Source organism: Galleria mellonella, unplaced genomic scaffold (assembly GCF_026898425.1).
Source record: "Galleria mellonella isolate WM207_F2 unplaced genomic scaffold, CSIRO_AGI_GalMel_v1 utg96, whole genome shotgun sequence".
NCBI lineage: Eukaryota > Metazoa > Arthropoda > Insecta > Lepidoptera > Pyralidae > Galleria > Galleria mellonella.
Window position 1 is genome coordinate 1,305,139 of NW_026442179.1, and position 16,644 is coordinate 1,321,782.

The following is a 16,644-nucleotide window of genomic DNA, read 5'->3' on the forward strand; positions in this document are numbered from 1 at the left end:
TTCCAGTTAGTGAATAGTACAAAATCCAGGAGCAGGTTTTTAGTGAATGGTTTTATTTATATCACACTTCGTCAATTATAAACTGTTTCTGTCAATTATTTCTGCAATCGTATTGATTGATCCAACATTAGTATATTTCACGATTTTTTTTTCTTGGAATATTGTGTAATGTTGCAATGGAGTCATAAACAAGTTTATTTGACGAAAAAGTCTTAAATTACTAGATATATAGAATCCGTTTTATTTTGTATACAAAAATTTGAATTTATTAATTTTATTTTAAATGAGAACAATCTTTTTATATGCAAAGTATAATAATTATCGAAGAATAAACAAAAGCAAATTTACAACAATACGTTCTATCACTTCTGTGCCTTCCTCCGGGGCGGGAACTTAATAGTATTCTCATTGCCTGGCTTGAACTGTCCGGTGCGAGTGTACCATCCACATTGGCGGATAATGCAATCAGTGGTGGTAGTCCCGAGGGGCAGTCCCAGTGCGCTGATTCTTTCTAAGGCTTGTGCGGGGCCTCCAACTATCTATTATATGTTCGTTTATTGTACTATACCTCCAAATTAATCGTAAAAATAACCATTGTTAATAGTTGCCATGTAGGCGGGTTGGCAACCGCAGTTAAGCCCTGGATATGTTTTAAGATGGACGCAGCTACCTATCCCTCGACCGTTAGTTTCCCTTAGTTGCCGCATATGACTTCTACGGGAAAGGACGGGGTGGCTTATTCTATGCCGGAAGTACACGACGAAATTTGTTATCGATTAATTTGGATGAATATTTGTTACAGTCAAAATACTAATACTAAAAGTTAGTTTATATCATAAAAATTTACCGTATTTTTCTTTCCGAAAAGTTGGTTGTCCGAATCGTTTATCAATGGCTACCCCGATTACTACATTTTTCTTCAACTTGAAATAGAAAACAAGCTGATTGAAGTAGTAACCGTCACCTATAGACTTGAACAACCATATGAAAATTAAATAATATATTGTGACAATTGTAATACCTTATTTTATCTTAGTTTGTCTTTAATTGTACGGTTATTACCCTTATACAATCTACAGTTTTCTTTCAGCTTCTCAAAGGTTGACTGTAAGAGATCCCTTTATGGGATAAGTCCGCCATTGTATACTAAATCATTTATCAGTGTTCAGTTTGAATTATGTACAATAAAGATTTTACAATACAATACAATACCTTTTATGTTCTGCCATTCTTGAGTAGATACTAATTTGATGTAATGAAATTACAAAAAATAAAAATTATTAATACCTATACTACCTACCTATTCTATTTTTCAGTAACTCGGGTGAATCAACAAATACTAACTCTCCCAAAAACGACGTGTTTTCCATCGAACTGTGATAAAGGCTTGAAAATAATGTTGAATTGTCCGCACACTTCGTTGTCTGAACTCACCACCATGGACAGTACACCTGTAGCCGAATACATCATTTTAATGTTTAGGCTAATTTATTAAATTCAAATCATCTTTATTCAAGTAGATTTATATTATTGTCAGTATAAATAAAAAGATGTAGTTTTTGTTAATTGAAAAGACTTTTATGATTTGGTAGGTATCTAATATATGTATTTTCGCTGGGAATCAGCAGCGAGCGTATTTTTGTACAAGCTTATCTGTTTAAAGCTTGGAATAGATAAATTTAAAATATAATTATATTTTAAATTTTAAATAACGAAAATTTTCCCTTCACTGACCACTTACATTTACTATTAAAAAAAAAATGTGATATCTGATTGAATAAAAAACGTTTACCTTCTGAGTTGTCACTACTTATGATAATGTCATAAACGAGGGGGAAGGGATTGTTAGTAATGAGATCTAATAGTTTTATTGCTAACAATTTACACTAGCATGTCGATTTCCACGCGGTTCCTCCTTGAAACCTATGTGATTTATTTTAATGTATGAAAATGGAATGGTAACCCCACTTGCGCTAAATTCGTCACGATGGGCCAATTAATCTACTTCATTCTGACCTATTATCTCTCACTGGTAGCCCGCTAGCGTATACCGATATCGCAGTCAGGGTTACTATTCCATTTTTATCCATTAAAAATGTCATAAAAAAGAAGAGTTAAGAAAAGTTACCCACCAGGTACTGAATGTTTGAGGCAATAGCTTTCAGCGCCCATCGGCTCCACCTCGCCGTCGGGTAAGTAACACCCGAAACCGTTATTTTTCGTGACGTCTCCACCTCGGCAGTATAGGTTTGGAACGACTCTGGATTAATAATGAATACCAGGAGAAATGGACTTTTAATGATGGGGGCCAGCGATCCCATTAACAATAGTAATGAGATCATTGGTCTCCGTTGGTGGTTGGTTAGTAAAATAAATAGCCAGGTTGACTTCCACGTGGATTCCCTGGAAGCTATCGTGGTTAACTGTTAATAAATTTGTCACGATTACCAACTAACCTGTTTTCATTCAGATCTATCATTTCTCAGCGTATTCGTTTCATTAATATTTATTTAAAAAATATTGAATACTTTTGGAATAGATGTACGTGGTACCTAGACCAATTGAAATATATAGCTGTATGTGATTTTTTAAATTCCATTTATGTTTATTAAAAAAAAAATATTGTCATTGAACTTAGAAGGGATATATAAAGCCGCTGTTCGGTAAACAACACGTTGCATCTTTGTGTTCAACAAAAGAAATTCTTATTAGTTAGATGGCGCCATACTTGCACTACTAATAATAGGAGTAGTAGGTACCTAGCAGTAATTATGGAGCAAATTCTATTCTAAATAAAGTTCATTTAAATAAAGTATTTTTAATTTCACTAACCGAAAGAATCTGGTGCCAGTATACGCGTGTCCATGGGTATCGCCTTTGACGAGAGATAAGAATAGCTGACAGGTCTTTGGTACTATGTCATTGAACAATTCAATTGTAACTTTACCGATCCTTGATCCGCCCAACACACATATGTCCATTGATACCCTGATTCATAGATGGAGACAAAAAAAAATTTAGGTAGAAAACATAACTGCTATTAGTTAATATATTATTGATGATATAATTACGAATGAGAAGAGTTATAAAAGTGAATGAAGCAATTGATGTATGTAAGATTTAGTTCTCGGTTCTGCCAACCCCGTAAGGGACTTAGTTTGTAGATACGAGTAGATAATAAATTACCTAGTGCGATGGACGTTCGGTGGCTTGTCAAAAGCTGGATCTCTTATGTCACGATCAATTTTCTCAGTTTTAAATAAAATAAATGGCAAACTGAAAAATAATTTACTTGTATTAATATTGAAAAGAAAAAATATATGAATAACTTTATTTTTATGAAGCTTCTCCTTTGTGGGTTTTTCCAGTAGTTGGTTAGCTTGGCAGGCGGACTGGCAATCGCTGTTAGGCTTTAGAGATTTATTCAAAAGGGACGCTGCTGCCCATCCCTCGCCCTTCCTTAGCTCTTACGACATCCACGGAAATGGAAGGGGTGGCCTATTTTATGCCGGGACCACACGGCCATATATATTATATCTCTTCTACATATATATTAAATTTTCATAAATTTTACTGCAATTTGTCGGGATGAGAAACATACTCATTTCAATTTATAGTGTAATATTAGCACAAATAATGAAATACTAATGGGCTGGTCATGAGACATCTTGTCTGCTATCATTGTGAAGGGTGTAGCTCCCGACACACATTTCAACTAGCATATTGAGTACAAAGTCCCATGGAGTTAGCAGCCGTCACTTGGATTAATTTGGGATTATACTACACTATAATTGAAGACTTGATAACTGACTAGTAATAAATGAATAAAAAATAATTATTTATTATACTTACGAGGCCCCCAAAATTAATTTATGCTTTGTATCTTGCCAGAATGCATCTAATTCTTTGGTAAGCAATTGCTCCGATCGCTATAAATATTGACAATATTGTTAGAATACTTTATGTTTATGATATGATAGTTATACTCATACCATTTGTTTTGTAATATATGTAAAAATGACCTAATAATTTGTCTGAAAATGTCTCGTTTAGTGGCAAAACACGTGTCGCAAAACGAACGTGAACAAAATGGTAGTCAGAGATTAAAGGCTGACATGGATGGTAGTAACAGGTGGTCAGTCACAAATATACCTACTATGCTAGCGAAATTAAACAAAATCATTCTAATCAAACTATTAGAGAAGTATATATAATATAAATGTATAATAGAAAATAATCAGATAATACCTAGTTCAGCAAAATATACATAAAAGTTAAATTAATGTACTAACTGCAATTAGTAATCTTGAATAGAAATATAGATTTTTCACACGTATCTCGTCTAGAACTCGTTGTCTTTGCTTGCAAAGTAGTTTATTGTAAGTATTCGTTGGTTCTGTATTCCAACAGTCGACAAACCCCTGTAATTTTAATTAATAAATAAAATACGAATATAAGAATAATGTGACGTATATTGGAAATGTACTTAAGACGCGTACCACATTGGGATACATGTTTAAGTCCTGCAAAAAGATATTAACCTGTCAATATCCTCTATTCCGAAATTTCTTCTATTTTAAAGTCAGTTAAAAATATTATTCTTCAACCTTATCCTTTTGTGTTAAAAAAAAAATAGATAAATGAATTCAACACCCACAGCCTAGTGATACAGTTTCAAAACCTTCCAAAAGTTTGATGTTTTTAATTTAATTAAAGTATTGAAGATTCACAATAGCTTTGTTTATGAGAATAAATGGGATAAGGTTAGATAATTAAGAGAAACTTTTTGCTAACTAACCCCAGTTCTTTGAATTAAATTAATTCGTTTAAGCAACTCCTTGTTGACGTTCATATTTTCTTCTAATTGTCGCGCATAGTAGTCCAACCTGCGTGGCTTCAGGTAAAGCTCAGGAAACAATTCTGGAGGGCTGTCGTCTACTTTGTGTTTGCTCATTTGTAGCTTTAAAATATTAATACAAAAAATAATCATAACTACTTAATTTGTTAATTATATTACATCTATTTTATTATTATTTGCCGTGTGTTAGTGGCCGTGTGGTCCCGGCTTAGAATAGGCCACCCTTTCCTCTCCTGTGGGTGTCGACCACAGTGTTCCTTTTAAAACATCTTTAAAAGCCTAATTGTGGTTGTAAACCTGCCTGCTGAGCGGGGCAACTACTGGCAAAACATCCCTTATGGGGAAGGCTTATGTTCAGCAGTGGACAGATAACGGCTGATATGATAATGATGATGATTCTATTATTAACTAGCTATTTACCTGTTACTTTGTACACGTAAAAAAGAAATAGGAATACTGATGATAATTTCTATCGTATTAAGATAAAAAATGTACCAGATTTTATGTTAGACTTTCATGAACACAACTGTTAAAATCACATCCAATTTGATGTAGTAATTTTTGCGTGATGTTGGAACAAACAGACAAAACTTCTAAAAGCTTATAATTTTACAACTAAAAAACAAGAAGTAAGATTAGTTACCTCTTTTTGATGGTTACACCAATTGGCATAGAACTGCTTGGATAGCAATGGAAATCGCGGTGGCTAAATTAAACAAAAAGAAAATTATTTGAATAGTGCATTATGAATAGAAATGTTTATATTAAAAAATGTACAAATACAGCTAAACTTTTATTCATGATTATGGGTGGTGGAGAGTTCGGAAACTAGTCGAGTATTTTTGACAAAAAATACACGAATTTAATCTGATTATTTTTTTTTTCTACTAAAATTTACTTTATTCGGGTCGTTACTTTGCTCATTTTGCTGTAATATTAAATTGAAACTTTAAAGTTAGAAAATGGTGCTTAAGTATCGATTCTAATGTTGATATTAGTCTGCCTAAAGTTTTAAGTTTAATAAGTTTATTTCAAAATATTTATTTAATATATAATAATCTTTTTACCTGTAAAAAGCTACATTATCAGCGGATAAAATAGTCTATACATATATATTTATGTATATGTAATGGATGATAATGGAATAGAAATCCCTTTTTCGCTAACGGTATACGACTAAGTCGTACATTGGCGGAGCACCAGTGAGGGATGACAGGTAAGAATGTAAAAGTAGGTTAGTTAGCCTATCGCGATGAATACACGATGGTTTCCAGGGGGAGTATATTGCTAGAAATGGGACTGGTAGTTCGTTTTACTAACAATCCCTCCCCTTTCGTAATATATATTTGAAAATTATATCAACCCGTGCGAAATCGGGCCTGGTCATTAATAATTAAAATATAATAGGTGATTTACAACAAGTGGGATTGGTATACCTTTCGACTGTGCTTTCAACTTCGATTCTCAAGAAAGGCCTTAGAAATATAGAAGGAATCATTTTATAAAATGTTTTCTGGAAATATCAACTTTTCTGAAGACTTAAAATTAATCAAATTAACAGAGGTTACACTTGTTGAAAATCATCCTAATGTGCAATTTGTTAATAAAAAAAGGTTACTGACTAGTTTGAATTCTCTCGGTTTCCGTATACGAGGCGGCCGTGGTCGTTCCGGTTCCGGCGGTGGTGTGCGCAACGCCGGATTTTCCAGCAATTCATCGCACACTCGCTCGCGCAGCGGATGCATTTTTATATTGTAAGCTTTTATTTTTTATCAGACCAACAATGAGCAAAACATAGCTTTATTTTTGTTTCATATACAACAACTAATAAGTGCGTTTTAAAAAGAGAACTAAAAACAGTTCCTATTATTGCAACGAAGAATTAATTTTTTTAGAAAGACGTAATACTTAAATTTATATAGTTTTTCTCAAATTTCTATACAATAATAATATTTATAATAAAATAACTGTATTTAAACTTTAATTTTTAATTCTCTGAATATGTCAGTCTTGACATCATCTAGCAGTCATTTGCAACTGATTTAATAAATAGATTCAATTCTATGATATGATACTCTTTAAAATGATGATAAAAAATGTTGATTGGTTTGTTTATTTTTTAATAACCTCATAGTAGTTTAAAGGCTCAACCAATAGTTGTGAAGTAAGTAATTAAAATGGATAACATTTCATTCATTTTTTTTTTATGGAATCTGATTTTTCGGAATAGAGGAAAGAAATTTTTTCTTTCCATAATAAAAGGATAAATTAAATTTTATTAATGATTCAATAGATAAAAACTTAGGTCAAATTAGAACTAGAGCAACTCGGAATCGGTACAGCTTTAGCGGTGACTATGTACGTTGAGGTACTTATTTGGTGCCACCGGTATTTAATGGTGATTGTGTTGACATTGTAGTCCATGGCGACCACTGGGGGTGCGTGCTTGTTGTCTACTTCCACGCGTACATACGTTATCTTCATACAATAACCGACCTGTGGACAAAATGGCAATGTTTACATTTAAATTATTGACTATATCTACTATACATGACATAACGGAACGGGTGTAACAGATCGAAATCTAGTGTTGTTATTCATTAATTTCTATAATGTAAATAATGTATATCAGACGATAACTCAGATTTATGACTCAGATCAGTTAAAAAAAAAAAAAACTAATACAACCGGTACAAGGAAAGAGATTTAGAAAAAAGTCGATAGCTGTATGAACTCTATGGCGCAGTCGTAGGCACGATCGAAATAAGTTCACTTGTGTTATTACTTTTTTCTAACTTTTAACTGTATAACTGTAACTTTTTTATTTAGAATTATTTATAATTTATTTAGAATTAAGTACTAACTATACAAACTCACTGTTATAGGAATTCTGGTTAATTTATCCTGTTGCGAGTTACCAATAGTGCCCGCCACGTTGAATGAGATATGCCCCACATTAGTGCCTGTAATAGATAATATTTGTAGTTGATAAACCTATAATTTCGTCATGCGCCTATTAGGTGGACCTCCATACGGTTCCTCTTGGAAATTATCTTGATAAGTTCTTTATGAATTCATCACTATAGGCCAACTAACCTGCTTTCATCCTCATCTATTGTCACATCTGGTGGGGCGCCAGTGTATACTGATAACGAAGGCAAGGTTACCATTACATTGTAATCCTTTAATTGCGTCATGCAATTTATTTGAGCTGTGAACCATTGTGTCTGTGATAGAGATATGTTCTCTTTTATACATAATTATCACAAAGGTACCAACCATACACGATAGAAGTTATTATTTGCCTCATCATTTTTTTATTTTTCTATGCTACTACATTTATTTACTAAAATTTATATCTACGTAAATACGATTATTTTATTTTTTATTAAGATGTTTAATATCATAAAGCTGTTAATAAATGAAAAATCGTTAGTACATACTAAATTATTGAACATTTTGTTCAAGAAATAAATTATTTCTTGAACAAAATAATTCTTTTAGCGATAAATAGCCCATTGTTTTCTCCCTGTGGTTATTTCTTGTAATTGTTTGCATCTATAATAAGTTTACTATTATAATCTTTTGAAGGAACCTATAAAGTGTATCCACTTATCTATCTATTTCAATCTTAAATAGTACTGTTAATAATATAAATAAATAATGACCAAAATTGGTTGGATTAGTTACATATATTATAGTTATACAATATGTAATATAAAATTCACTGTAAAGTTGATTAAAGAATAAACTGATGGAAAGAAAAAGTAAATAGAGATAAAAAAGAGAATAAAAATTCTTACCAAATTCAAAGACATCCGTGGTGTCCGAACAAATGGCTGTGTAGACATTGTAAACGAACAGTAAGTATACAAGCGACCACTTCATCGCCACTGTATCTTTAGTAATATTACTTACTTGGAAAGAAATTTAATTTTTGTAATTTAAATTTAAATACATAAGGTGTACATATTCGGAGCGAATTGATTCTATACGAGAGTTCAATTATTTTATGCTCTCACATTACATTCATGTATTAATACAATTGTATTAATACATGAAATGACAAATTATTTTAGTAGATAAGGAAAAAAGTAGGAATTCTTCATAATTTATATTTTGTACGAGTTTCATACAATATGATTTATTTAGTGAAATCAAAATTCTTTTTTGCCGAACTGCAATTACTTATTATTATTTCTCCATAGCTCAATGATAAATGGTGGCGATAAAGCTTACGGTCTCTATATTTATAGTGTCTATACTATCATTTTAGATCAAAGCCGTAAGATCCCGGCATAGAATGGCCCTTTCCTCCCTTTTCCGTGGGTGTCGTAAGATAAAGTAAGGGAACTTAATGGTCGAGGGACAGATAGCAGTGTCTCTCTTAAAAGTCATCAAAACCTAACTGTGGTCGTCAATTTGCCCGCCAAGCGTCGCAACTATTGGCAAAACCACCCCAATAGGATATATTTAGCAGTGGATAGTTAACGGCTGATATTGTATACCATCAATTTTACTCTTCTTTTTTTACAATACAGGAGACAGACGAGCATGCGGCTCACCTGATGGTAAGTGACTACCGCTGCCCATGATCACCTACAACACCAACAGCATTGTAGGTGTGCTGCCAACCTTTTAAAAAGGAATATGCTCTTTTCTTGAAGGTTATGATGTCGTATTGATTCGGAAATATATATGGAAGTTGATTTCAAAGAGTGGTTGTGCATGGAAGAAAGCGCCTTGAAAAACGCACGGTGGAAGACTGCCACTCGTCCAGATGGTTGGGATGAAACTTTAGTTTATGGTGGGTTGTACGGTGGTGAAAATCAGCAGCAGGTATCAATCCGAACAATTCCTTAGAGTACTCTCCATGATAAAATCGGTAGAAGGTGCACAGAGATGCAACATCTTGACGCAGTTTCAGTGGTTCGAGTCGGACTGTTTATCATCTTTGGCGTCTTAACGATTCAAGCGATTGTTGTAACATACAGGTATTATTTTAGGATGAAGAAAGTCATAGATTTTATACAGTAGTAGTTTTACACAATCTTTTTTGTGGAACTCACCATTTTTCGTTAATATCCTCAGTACGAGATGTCTATTAAACTGGGATAGATATATGTAACGTATACATAACGTAACGTAACGAGGAGGGAGGGATTGTTAGTAATGGGGATTAGTAGCCCCATTGCTAGCAAAATATATCCCGTTAGGTCGAACTCCTCGTGCTTCCTCCTGGAAATCATCGTGATTGATTTATCTTTAGATTCGTCACGGTGGGCTAATTGACCTGCCGTTTCATTCTCACCTATCATCCCTCTCTGGTGCTTCGCCAGTGTATGTATACCGATAGCGCAGGCGGCGTTACCATTTCCTTATCATTCATTAAAAAACATCTAGAAAAAATAGGACTTATGCCTCCCATAAATTTCAAAATTTCCGATTACCAACAAATATACTCAAGGAGGGTTATGATTATCGAATGATCGATAATTGTGATAATTCACGATTATCGATTCACGAACGGCCTTGAAGAGGCGAATTTTAGCCAGAAGGGGTGGTGATGCGGCATTACAGATAAGCGAAAGTGAATAGGCCTACTAGTCCTTGCAGTTACAATAATATTAATATAATATGTAGTATATTTTATTATTTTTATTTAAAAATAAACACAGTAAGTTCATAAAATTCTTGTGGCGTATATTTATAGATATCTTTGTCTATTTATGTTATATCTACATAGTTACCTAATGAAATGAATGGATAAATAAACTTAGTATCTAAGTAAGGTTTATAAATTTTATATTTAGACTTATGCTCAATTTGTTCAATTATGTATTTATTGATTTATTTATTCATTGCAATTAGGTTGATATACACCCTTCACGGTGATCTTATAATATGAGGCGTTGGGCTGTTTGTCCCCGTAAGAGATCACCACGTCGTTGGCGTAACTATTGAAGGTCACTGTCGGTGGCAGCATGGGATAGTCCATCTCCACCATCACGTACTTATCTTTCCAATATATTGGAACCTGAATATTTTGAAAATAAAAACAACGGTACATTTCGTTACATTATTACACTTTTAATAAAGTATATTATAAAGTAAGAATAATATTTGTTCTATTGTGTCTAATTATTAATATTTGAATATACATATTGAATAGAAAAGATATACAAAATTAAATTATTTTTTTTATTTTTAAATAAGTTACAGTACTAATATTAATATTATAATTTTAAATGAATACAGAAATGGTCATACAAGAACTGGGCTCTTAAATAGATTAATATAATAACCAGTGTTAAGAAACCACAGCAGGTCCAAACCACAGCATTTGGTTCTAAACCAGCAGGTCAGTTAGCCCATCGTGGCGAATTCCACTAAAATTAACCATGATGGCTTCCAGGGGGAACCCCGGTTTAGAATTATAGAAACAGAAACATAAAAAAAAAATATATTTTTTGTTTCTACTTTTTATGCAATTAATACATACTCACAGAAAAGTAAACATGTTTAGTTTCTTCATATGAAAGTATTACGCCTTCATTAATTACTATCACAGAACTGTTAGGGACATTCTTGCCAAATTCCCATACATGTGTCCAAGCTAATGCGTCATTTTCTTGTACGTATATAAAAAATGTAGTAACAGTAAAAAATAATAACGAACATTGAACGGTGTGGACTGTCGTTCGGTGAGCGTGGACTGTAGGGGCGTTGGTTCAGGCTGGAGTGAAACACAGCGATTACTATTCTGAAGCCTCCGGTACCGTCTGAAGAGAGTATTTTTTCTTCTTGTCCTATTTCTTCTCGAGTGTAGTGCGTCGCTGCCCGGAAGCGAATGCCGCTCGACGGGAGGCGGCCTATCTTTATACCCGCCCGCTCGCACGATAACGTTTCCAACTCGCGTTAGCGAATCTGCGCGAGCGGGACGGGGCGAGAATGAACGAGACGCGTGTCTCTTCAGATCGGTACTCTATAGCGTTTATTTATTTATTGCAATTTACAATTTCTTAATTCTATTTATTGTTACAATTTCTATTTCTATTTGTAGGTAATAATGACAACACACAAAGGAATACTTTATTTAACTTACACTATAGGTATCTTAAATCTATGTAAATCTATATAAAATAACAGAATACAAAAAACGATTAAACTAGAAACTTAACAACTAACTATAAACATTGCTATAAATATCGCTATAATTACACATATACAAATAATGTCGCGAACAAACATTTTATCATATCGAAATCGATGAATGAAGTGACTAAATGGAAAGAAAAATAATTTTATCTTTCGACTGGATATACGAGTATGTAATTTCTAAATAGCCATTATATTACTAACATAGTATAAATTATTACGCTTGATAGACTATAAAATCGATTTACTTGTACTTAAATATATTTTCTTTGGAACCTTTGTATTTATTATTGTAAGTAAATATAGGGACATTTTAGGGACAAAGATCTGGGGATTATTCGATGACCATGGTTGTTTCATAATGTCAAGTTTAGGAACTTAATTTTAAGGTATTTTGTAAGTTGCGCCTTTTACTTTTTTTTTTTTTATTCGATTGGCTTATTGTTAAAAACATTTTTTTTTATTTAAGCGTTTAAAATATAGTAATTACTATATATATATATATATATATATATATATATATATATATATATATATATATATATATATATATATATATATATATATATATATATATATATATATATATATATATCATTATACATAACCATTATATAAAGTTTATGTCAATATGAATTAAATAAATCTAAACACGAGGTCGCTGGTTCAAAGCGTCGAGGTTACATAATCAAAGTTTCTCATCACAAAGTATATCAGCCCTATAATAGTCATCAAAATTGTACTACTTTGCAATAAAATAAAAGTAATGCATATATGTATGATAAACTTCTTGTAGTATCAAAACAGAAACAATATAAAAATATAGTGAAATAAAATTAGGTCTATATTCAAATCACTTTAAAATTAATCAAGTGACATTTAATGTTACAAATAACCTTAATTTTCCTTCAATTTCATATTTGAATAAATTTATTAAAAAAAAAATATGATGAAGAACAGCGGACTGGTTTTGTTTGCTTGCGCTGGTTTATTACTTGTAAGTAAGGCGTCGTTATTTATAAGAAGTTAGAAAAAGAGATGTGGTTTTACATTACATGAAATGAAATAGGTTGTCAAATTAAAAGTATCATACCAATAGTAAATACACAGTTTTACGAAGATTATGTTATTATTATGATATTATGTTAAACTATCTTAGAAATAACTGAAGATAATTTTGACAAAATTTGTATAAAAGTTAGGAGTAAAATTAGCGTGAAACAACAGTGTACAACTTTTTAGGTTAGAAAAAACATTCTCTTTTCTATTGACTGTATTCATGGACCATGTCGTCAATTGTCGACATGTGCCCCAATTCCCTAAGCGCACTAATTATGAAGATTTCGATATAAAATGTACGTAGAGTTTTGTTGCGCATATCACACTGCCTTAATTCTGTTTAGAGGTATAGTCACTATTTTTTTTGTTACAAAATGGGTTTACCATTGATCTTACCTTACCTGTTGGTAAGTAATGACACGATACTTAACTAGAAGATATTAGCGACAATATTTCTATCCCAATACAAAGGCTCCAATTAGAATGATTACTTATCTATATTGTGCACTTGTTAATTTTATAATTTAAGAGCGGGGGTGCCGTCCTCGGCGGTTCGACAGCATGGAGTCTCCTTCGCATGTCCTACTACTTCTGGACGTCGGATTTGGGTGTGGAGCTTGGCTCGAGCGTGCTATTCATTACCGGTGCCCTGCTCTGTTTGCCAACGTGCTGGCTCTCCACCTTGGTGCCTTACCATGTTAAATCGATGGCACTTATGGCAACCGTACGTTCAATTGGACTTTTAAATTGTTTGACATAATATTAAATATATTATGTCAAACAATTTAAAAGTGTAAGTAAAACTGGTTATATCCTGTGATTTTACCTGTGTGATTTAGTATATGAAGTATCATACGTGTTAAATTAGGAAATAGTTTAACCATGTACCACATCGAGTAACAAATGTCAAAACATCTTTACAGTCTTTCACATTTATAATATTAGTAGAGTTTGTATCGGTATTTTCTCTGAGCAAGAAATCAAAAATTTCCAGAAGCGGCGCGTATAAATGAGACGTATCTATCATGTAAGCCGTCAAAGCAAATGATGTCTTGTTCGTGAATAGAGAGATAGAGACTTTGTTTCTGGCCACCTTGAAATACTATAAATAATGTGAGATAAAATTGACCGAGCTACTAGTACGAGTACATTCGACGATCTATAATTATAGATAAATAGCTATTGTTGTTACTGCTATTTATTTATTTATTAAACAATATATATACAACATAAGTACATTGGACCCAGCACTAGGCGAACCTATATTACGGAAGATATTTGGATAAAATATATTATTTATTGGTCTCAGACAAAGCGGATCGATTGAGCAAATTCTTAATGAACCAGTTACTCGAAATGTCAGATAATTTACATATTAGTCTTTAACGGTTGTCCTTGATACTTTACAGCTGATGGGTTTAGTGACAGTTGCAATGCTGATGCTGTCCATGGGACTGTCCTCAATCACAGGATTGTCGCGCGCACTCCGAGAACCAAGCGGACTAAATAGCAGCATGCTAAGAGCGATGGCATTTAACAGCTTCGACCCTTCAGTCAAGAGTGCCTTTAGTGCTATGCAAATTGAAGTATATTTATGTTTACAGTTAGTTATGCAGAAAACAGTCACGTTATCTGGAATGTCTGTAAGATATGGCTGTTTTCTGCACAACCAGCTCCATTCTATCCTATAATATATAATATGTGTAATTTAAGTATAAATGTGTTTCTATATTAGGTTTACTAAAGGCTTTATTTATTATTTCCAAATATAAAATAGATATACGTACTGTCAAGTTAGCCTGATAATAATGTGGGGTTACCTAAGCCTTTATGTCTGTTACTGGGGTTACATTGCAAATAATTCAAACGGGGCATACATAGAATTACTTCTGAAATATGTTTATCTTTTATTTGATACTGATTATTGCAAAGAGCTTTTGACCTTGGGTCATTTAATGATTTGCAGTTAAGGTGCTGCGGAGTGCAATCGTACTTAGACTGGTATCAGCATCGCCGAACATTACCGCCTGCTTGCTGTGGCCGTATATGGAATGGAAAGGTAGGACTTTTTTAATTTGAAATTATCATTAAAATAATATAATACAATTTTTTTTCAAAATACTGCAAATACTACATAATTTTTGATAAAGAGCTTTTCAAAATCTGCAATGTGAACAGTTTTAGGAGTGCCTAGTTCATTGTAATGAAGTTTAGAAGGCTCCTTTATAGCAAAGAATACTTACTTTCATATTTTCATAATATTAGTCAGGACAAGCCAGTCAGTATGGTCCCGGCATAGAATGTGTCACTCCTTTTTTTCCTATGGGTGTTTTAAGTGGCGACTAAGGGAACTTAATGGTTAGGAGAAATATAGTCCCTTTTAAAACATCATCAAAAGCTACGGTTGCAACTTGCTTGCCAAGCGTGGCAACTATTGGTGAAAACCATCTTAAATAGGGGAGGTCTACGTTCAGCAGTGGACAGATAATGGCTGATATAATGAGTGTGGAAAGGATATACATAATAGGTATATTATGTATTTATTACGCGATAAGTACACAATGCCTTGCTATGTTACGTAGCGCGGCGAGCAGTGCGATGTACCTCTATATGGAACTGGATGTCTACGTCCTGCACTCGCTGAGCTACGCCGCTACACCAACGCACTCTCTGCTCTCGCTTCCGCCATTATTATCGTTATGGTAATCATATTAATAAGTAGTGTAAGTAATTTCTATCTCAAAGGAAAAAGCTGTAAAAATATGCTCATGCTTTCTGCTCTGCTCATCCCAGATGAGATAATCAGATATTTGTGGATTGCTCTTGATATTTTCTATATTTGGCTGAGCTTATCCACTAAACTACTGCAATTGAATCCATAAGTCTACTATGATAGTAGATAATGTTTTCCCTCTCTTATTATTAGAGTAATTTTTTGTACAAAGAAATGGCAAATAAACTGACTACCCATGTAATGGAAAGTGGACACATCACCTATAGACATGAACAGCAATGTGAACATAATGCACTGCGAACTAAGGTGTTCTAAGTTCATATCGTGTAATTTCATTGCTATCAGCTGCGGCACAGCTGCTTCATGGTAGAAATACGTTCGTACAAAGTCTCTTTTTAGTAATTCACGCATTTTCCACAATTTATTGAGCATATTTGAAAATAACGAACTTTCTGCATACAAAAGCGTTTATCTTCTTTACAGTTAATAGGGGATTTTAAATGATAAAGTTTATGGTGTCTGTCGCATACGTTAAATTATATTAACTTACAGGGTGTGACATTGTTTACAACTGCTTACATTTTGGTGACCAATGTGGTGGAGCGAAATGAGGCGCGTGTCTTTAAACCAATGCAGCCACTGCGCGTCGCCTGTGTCGCCGCGCACCCTCCCATGGTATCGCTGACGTCGCCTGCTGCACTCCCTAATCTAACCCCACAAATGTGAAATCACTTGGCCTACTTTATGTTCTGTAGTTATCATTGGTTATTTAAATGCGAGCATGTCTTTTATAATATCTATATGAAAATAGAATTCCCGTATCTTATTGATCTCT

The 16,644-nt window shown here is 33.2% G+C and overlaps 3 protein-coding genes across 5 annotated transcripts; 1 reads left to right on the forward strand and 2 right to left on the reverse strand.

Annotated features, from left to right (window-relative positions):
- Positions 1–177: 177 nt before the first annotated feature.
- Positions 178–6,856, reverse strand: LOC113509154 (uncharacterized). The gene is made up of 10 exons (XM_052902770.1): positions 6,481–6,856; positions 5,502–5,564; positions 4,799–4,960; positions 4,293–4,421; positions 3,853–3,929; positions 3,187–3,276; positions 2,833–2,988; positions 2,133–2,260; positions 1,345–1,451; positions 178–539 (listed from the first exon to the last, which is right to left on the reverse strand). Exons 1-10 carry the CDS (start codon positions 6,601–6,603, stop codon positions 363–365), a joined length of 1,212 nt encoding a protein of 403 aa, XP_052758730.1. The 5' UTR covers positions 6,604–6,856; the 3' UTR covers positions 178–362.
- Positions 6,857–6,955: 99 nt separating this feature from the next.
- Positions 6,956–8,831, reverse strand: LOC116412738 (uncharacterized). Its single transcript, XM_031907634.2, has 3 exons — positions 8,662–8,831; positions 7,736–7,821; positions 6,956–7,354 (listed from the first exon to the last, which is right to left on the reverse strand). Exons 1-3 carry the CDS (start codon positions 8,744–8,746, stop codon positions 7,160–7,162), a joined length of 366 nt encoding a protein of 121 aa, XP_031763494.2. The 5' UTR covers positions 8,747–8,831; the 3' UTR covers positions 6,956–7,159.
- Positions 8,832–12,293: 3,462 nt separating this feature from the next.
- LOC113523587 (tetraspanin-10-like) lies at positions 12,294–16,610 on the forward strand. 3 transcript variants are annotated; one of them, XM_052902779.1, is made up of 6 exons: positions 12,294–12,405; positions 13,605–13,799; positions 14,485–14,661; positions 15,042–15,134; positions 15,658–15,777; positions 16,362–16,610. In XM_052902779.1, exons 2-6 carry the CDS (start codon positions 13,653–13,655, stop codon positions 16,533–16,535), a joined length of 711 nt encoding a protein of 236 aa, XP_052758739.1. In that variant the 5' UTR covers positions 12,294–12,405; positions 13,605–13,652; the 3' UTR covers positions 16,536–16,610. The 3 variants fall into 3 exon arrangements, with proteins under 3 accessions (XP_052758739.1, XP_052758738.1, XP_031763465.2); XM_052902778.1 differs by having other exon boundaries at positions 12,304–12,412; XM_031907605.2 differs by lacking the exon at positions 12,294–12,405 and adding an exon at positions 12,889–13,013.
- Positions 16,611–16,644: the final 34 nt, after the last annotated feature.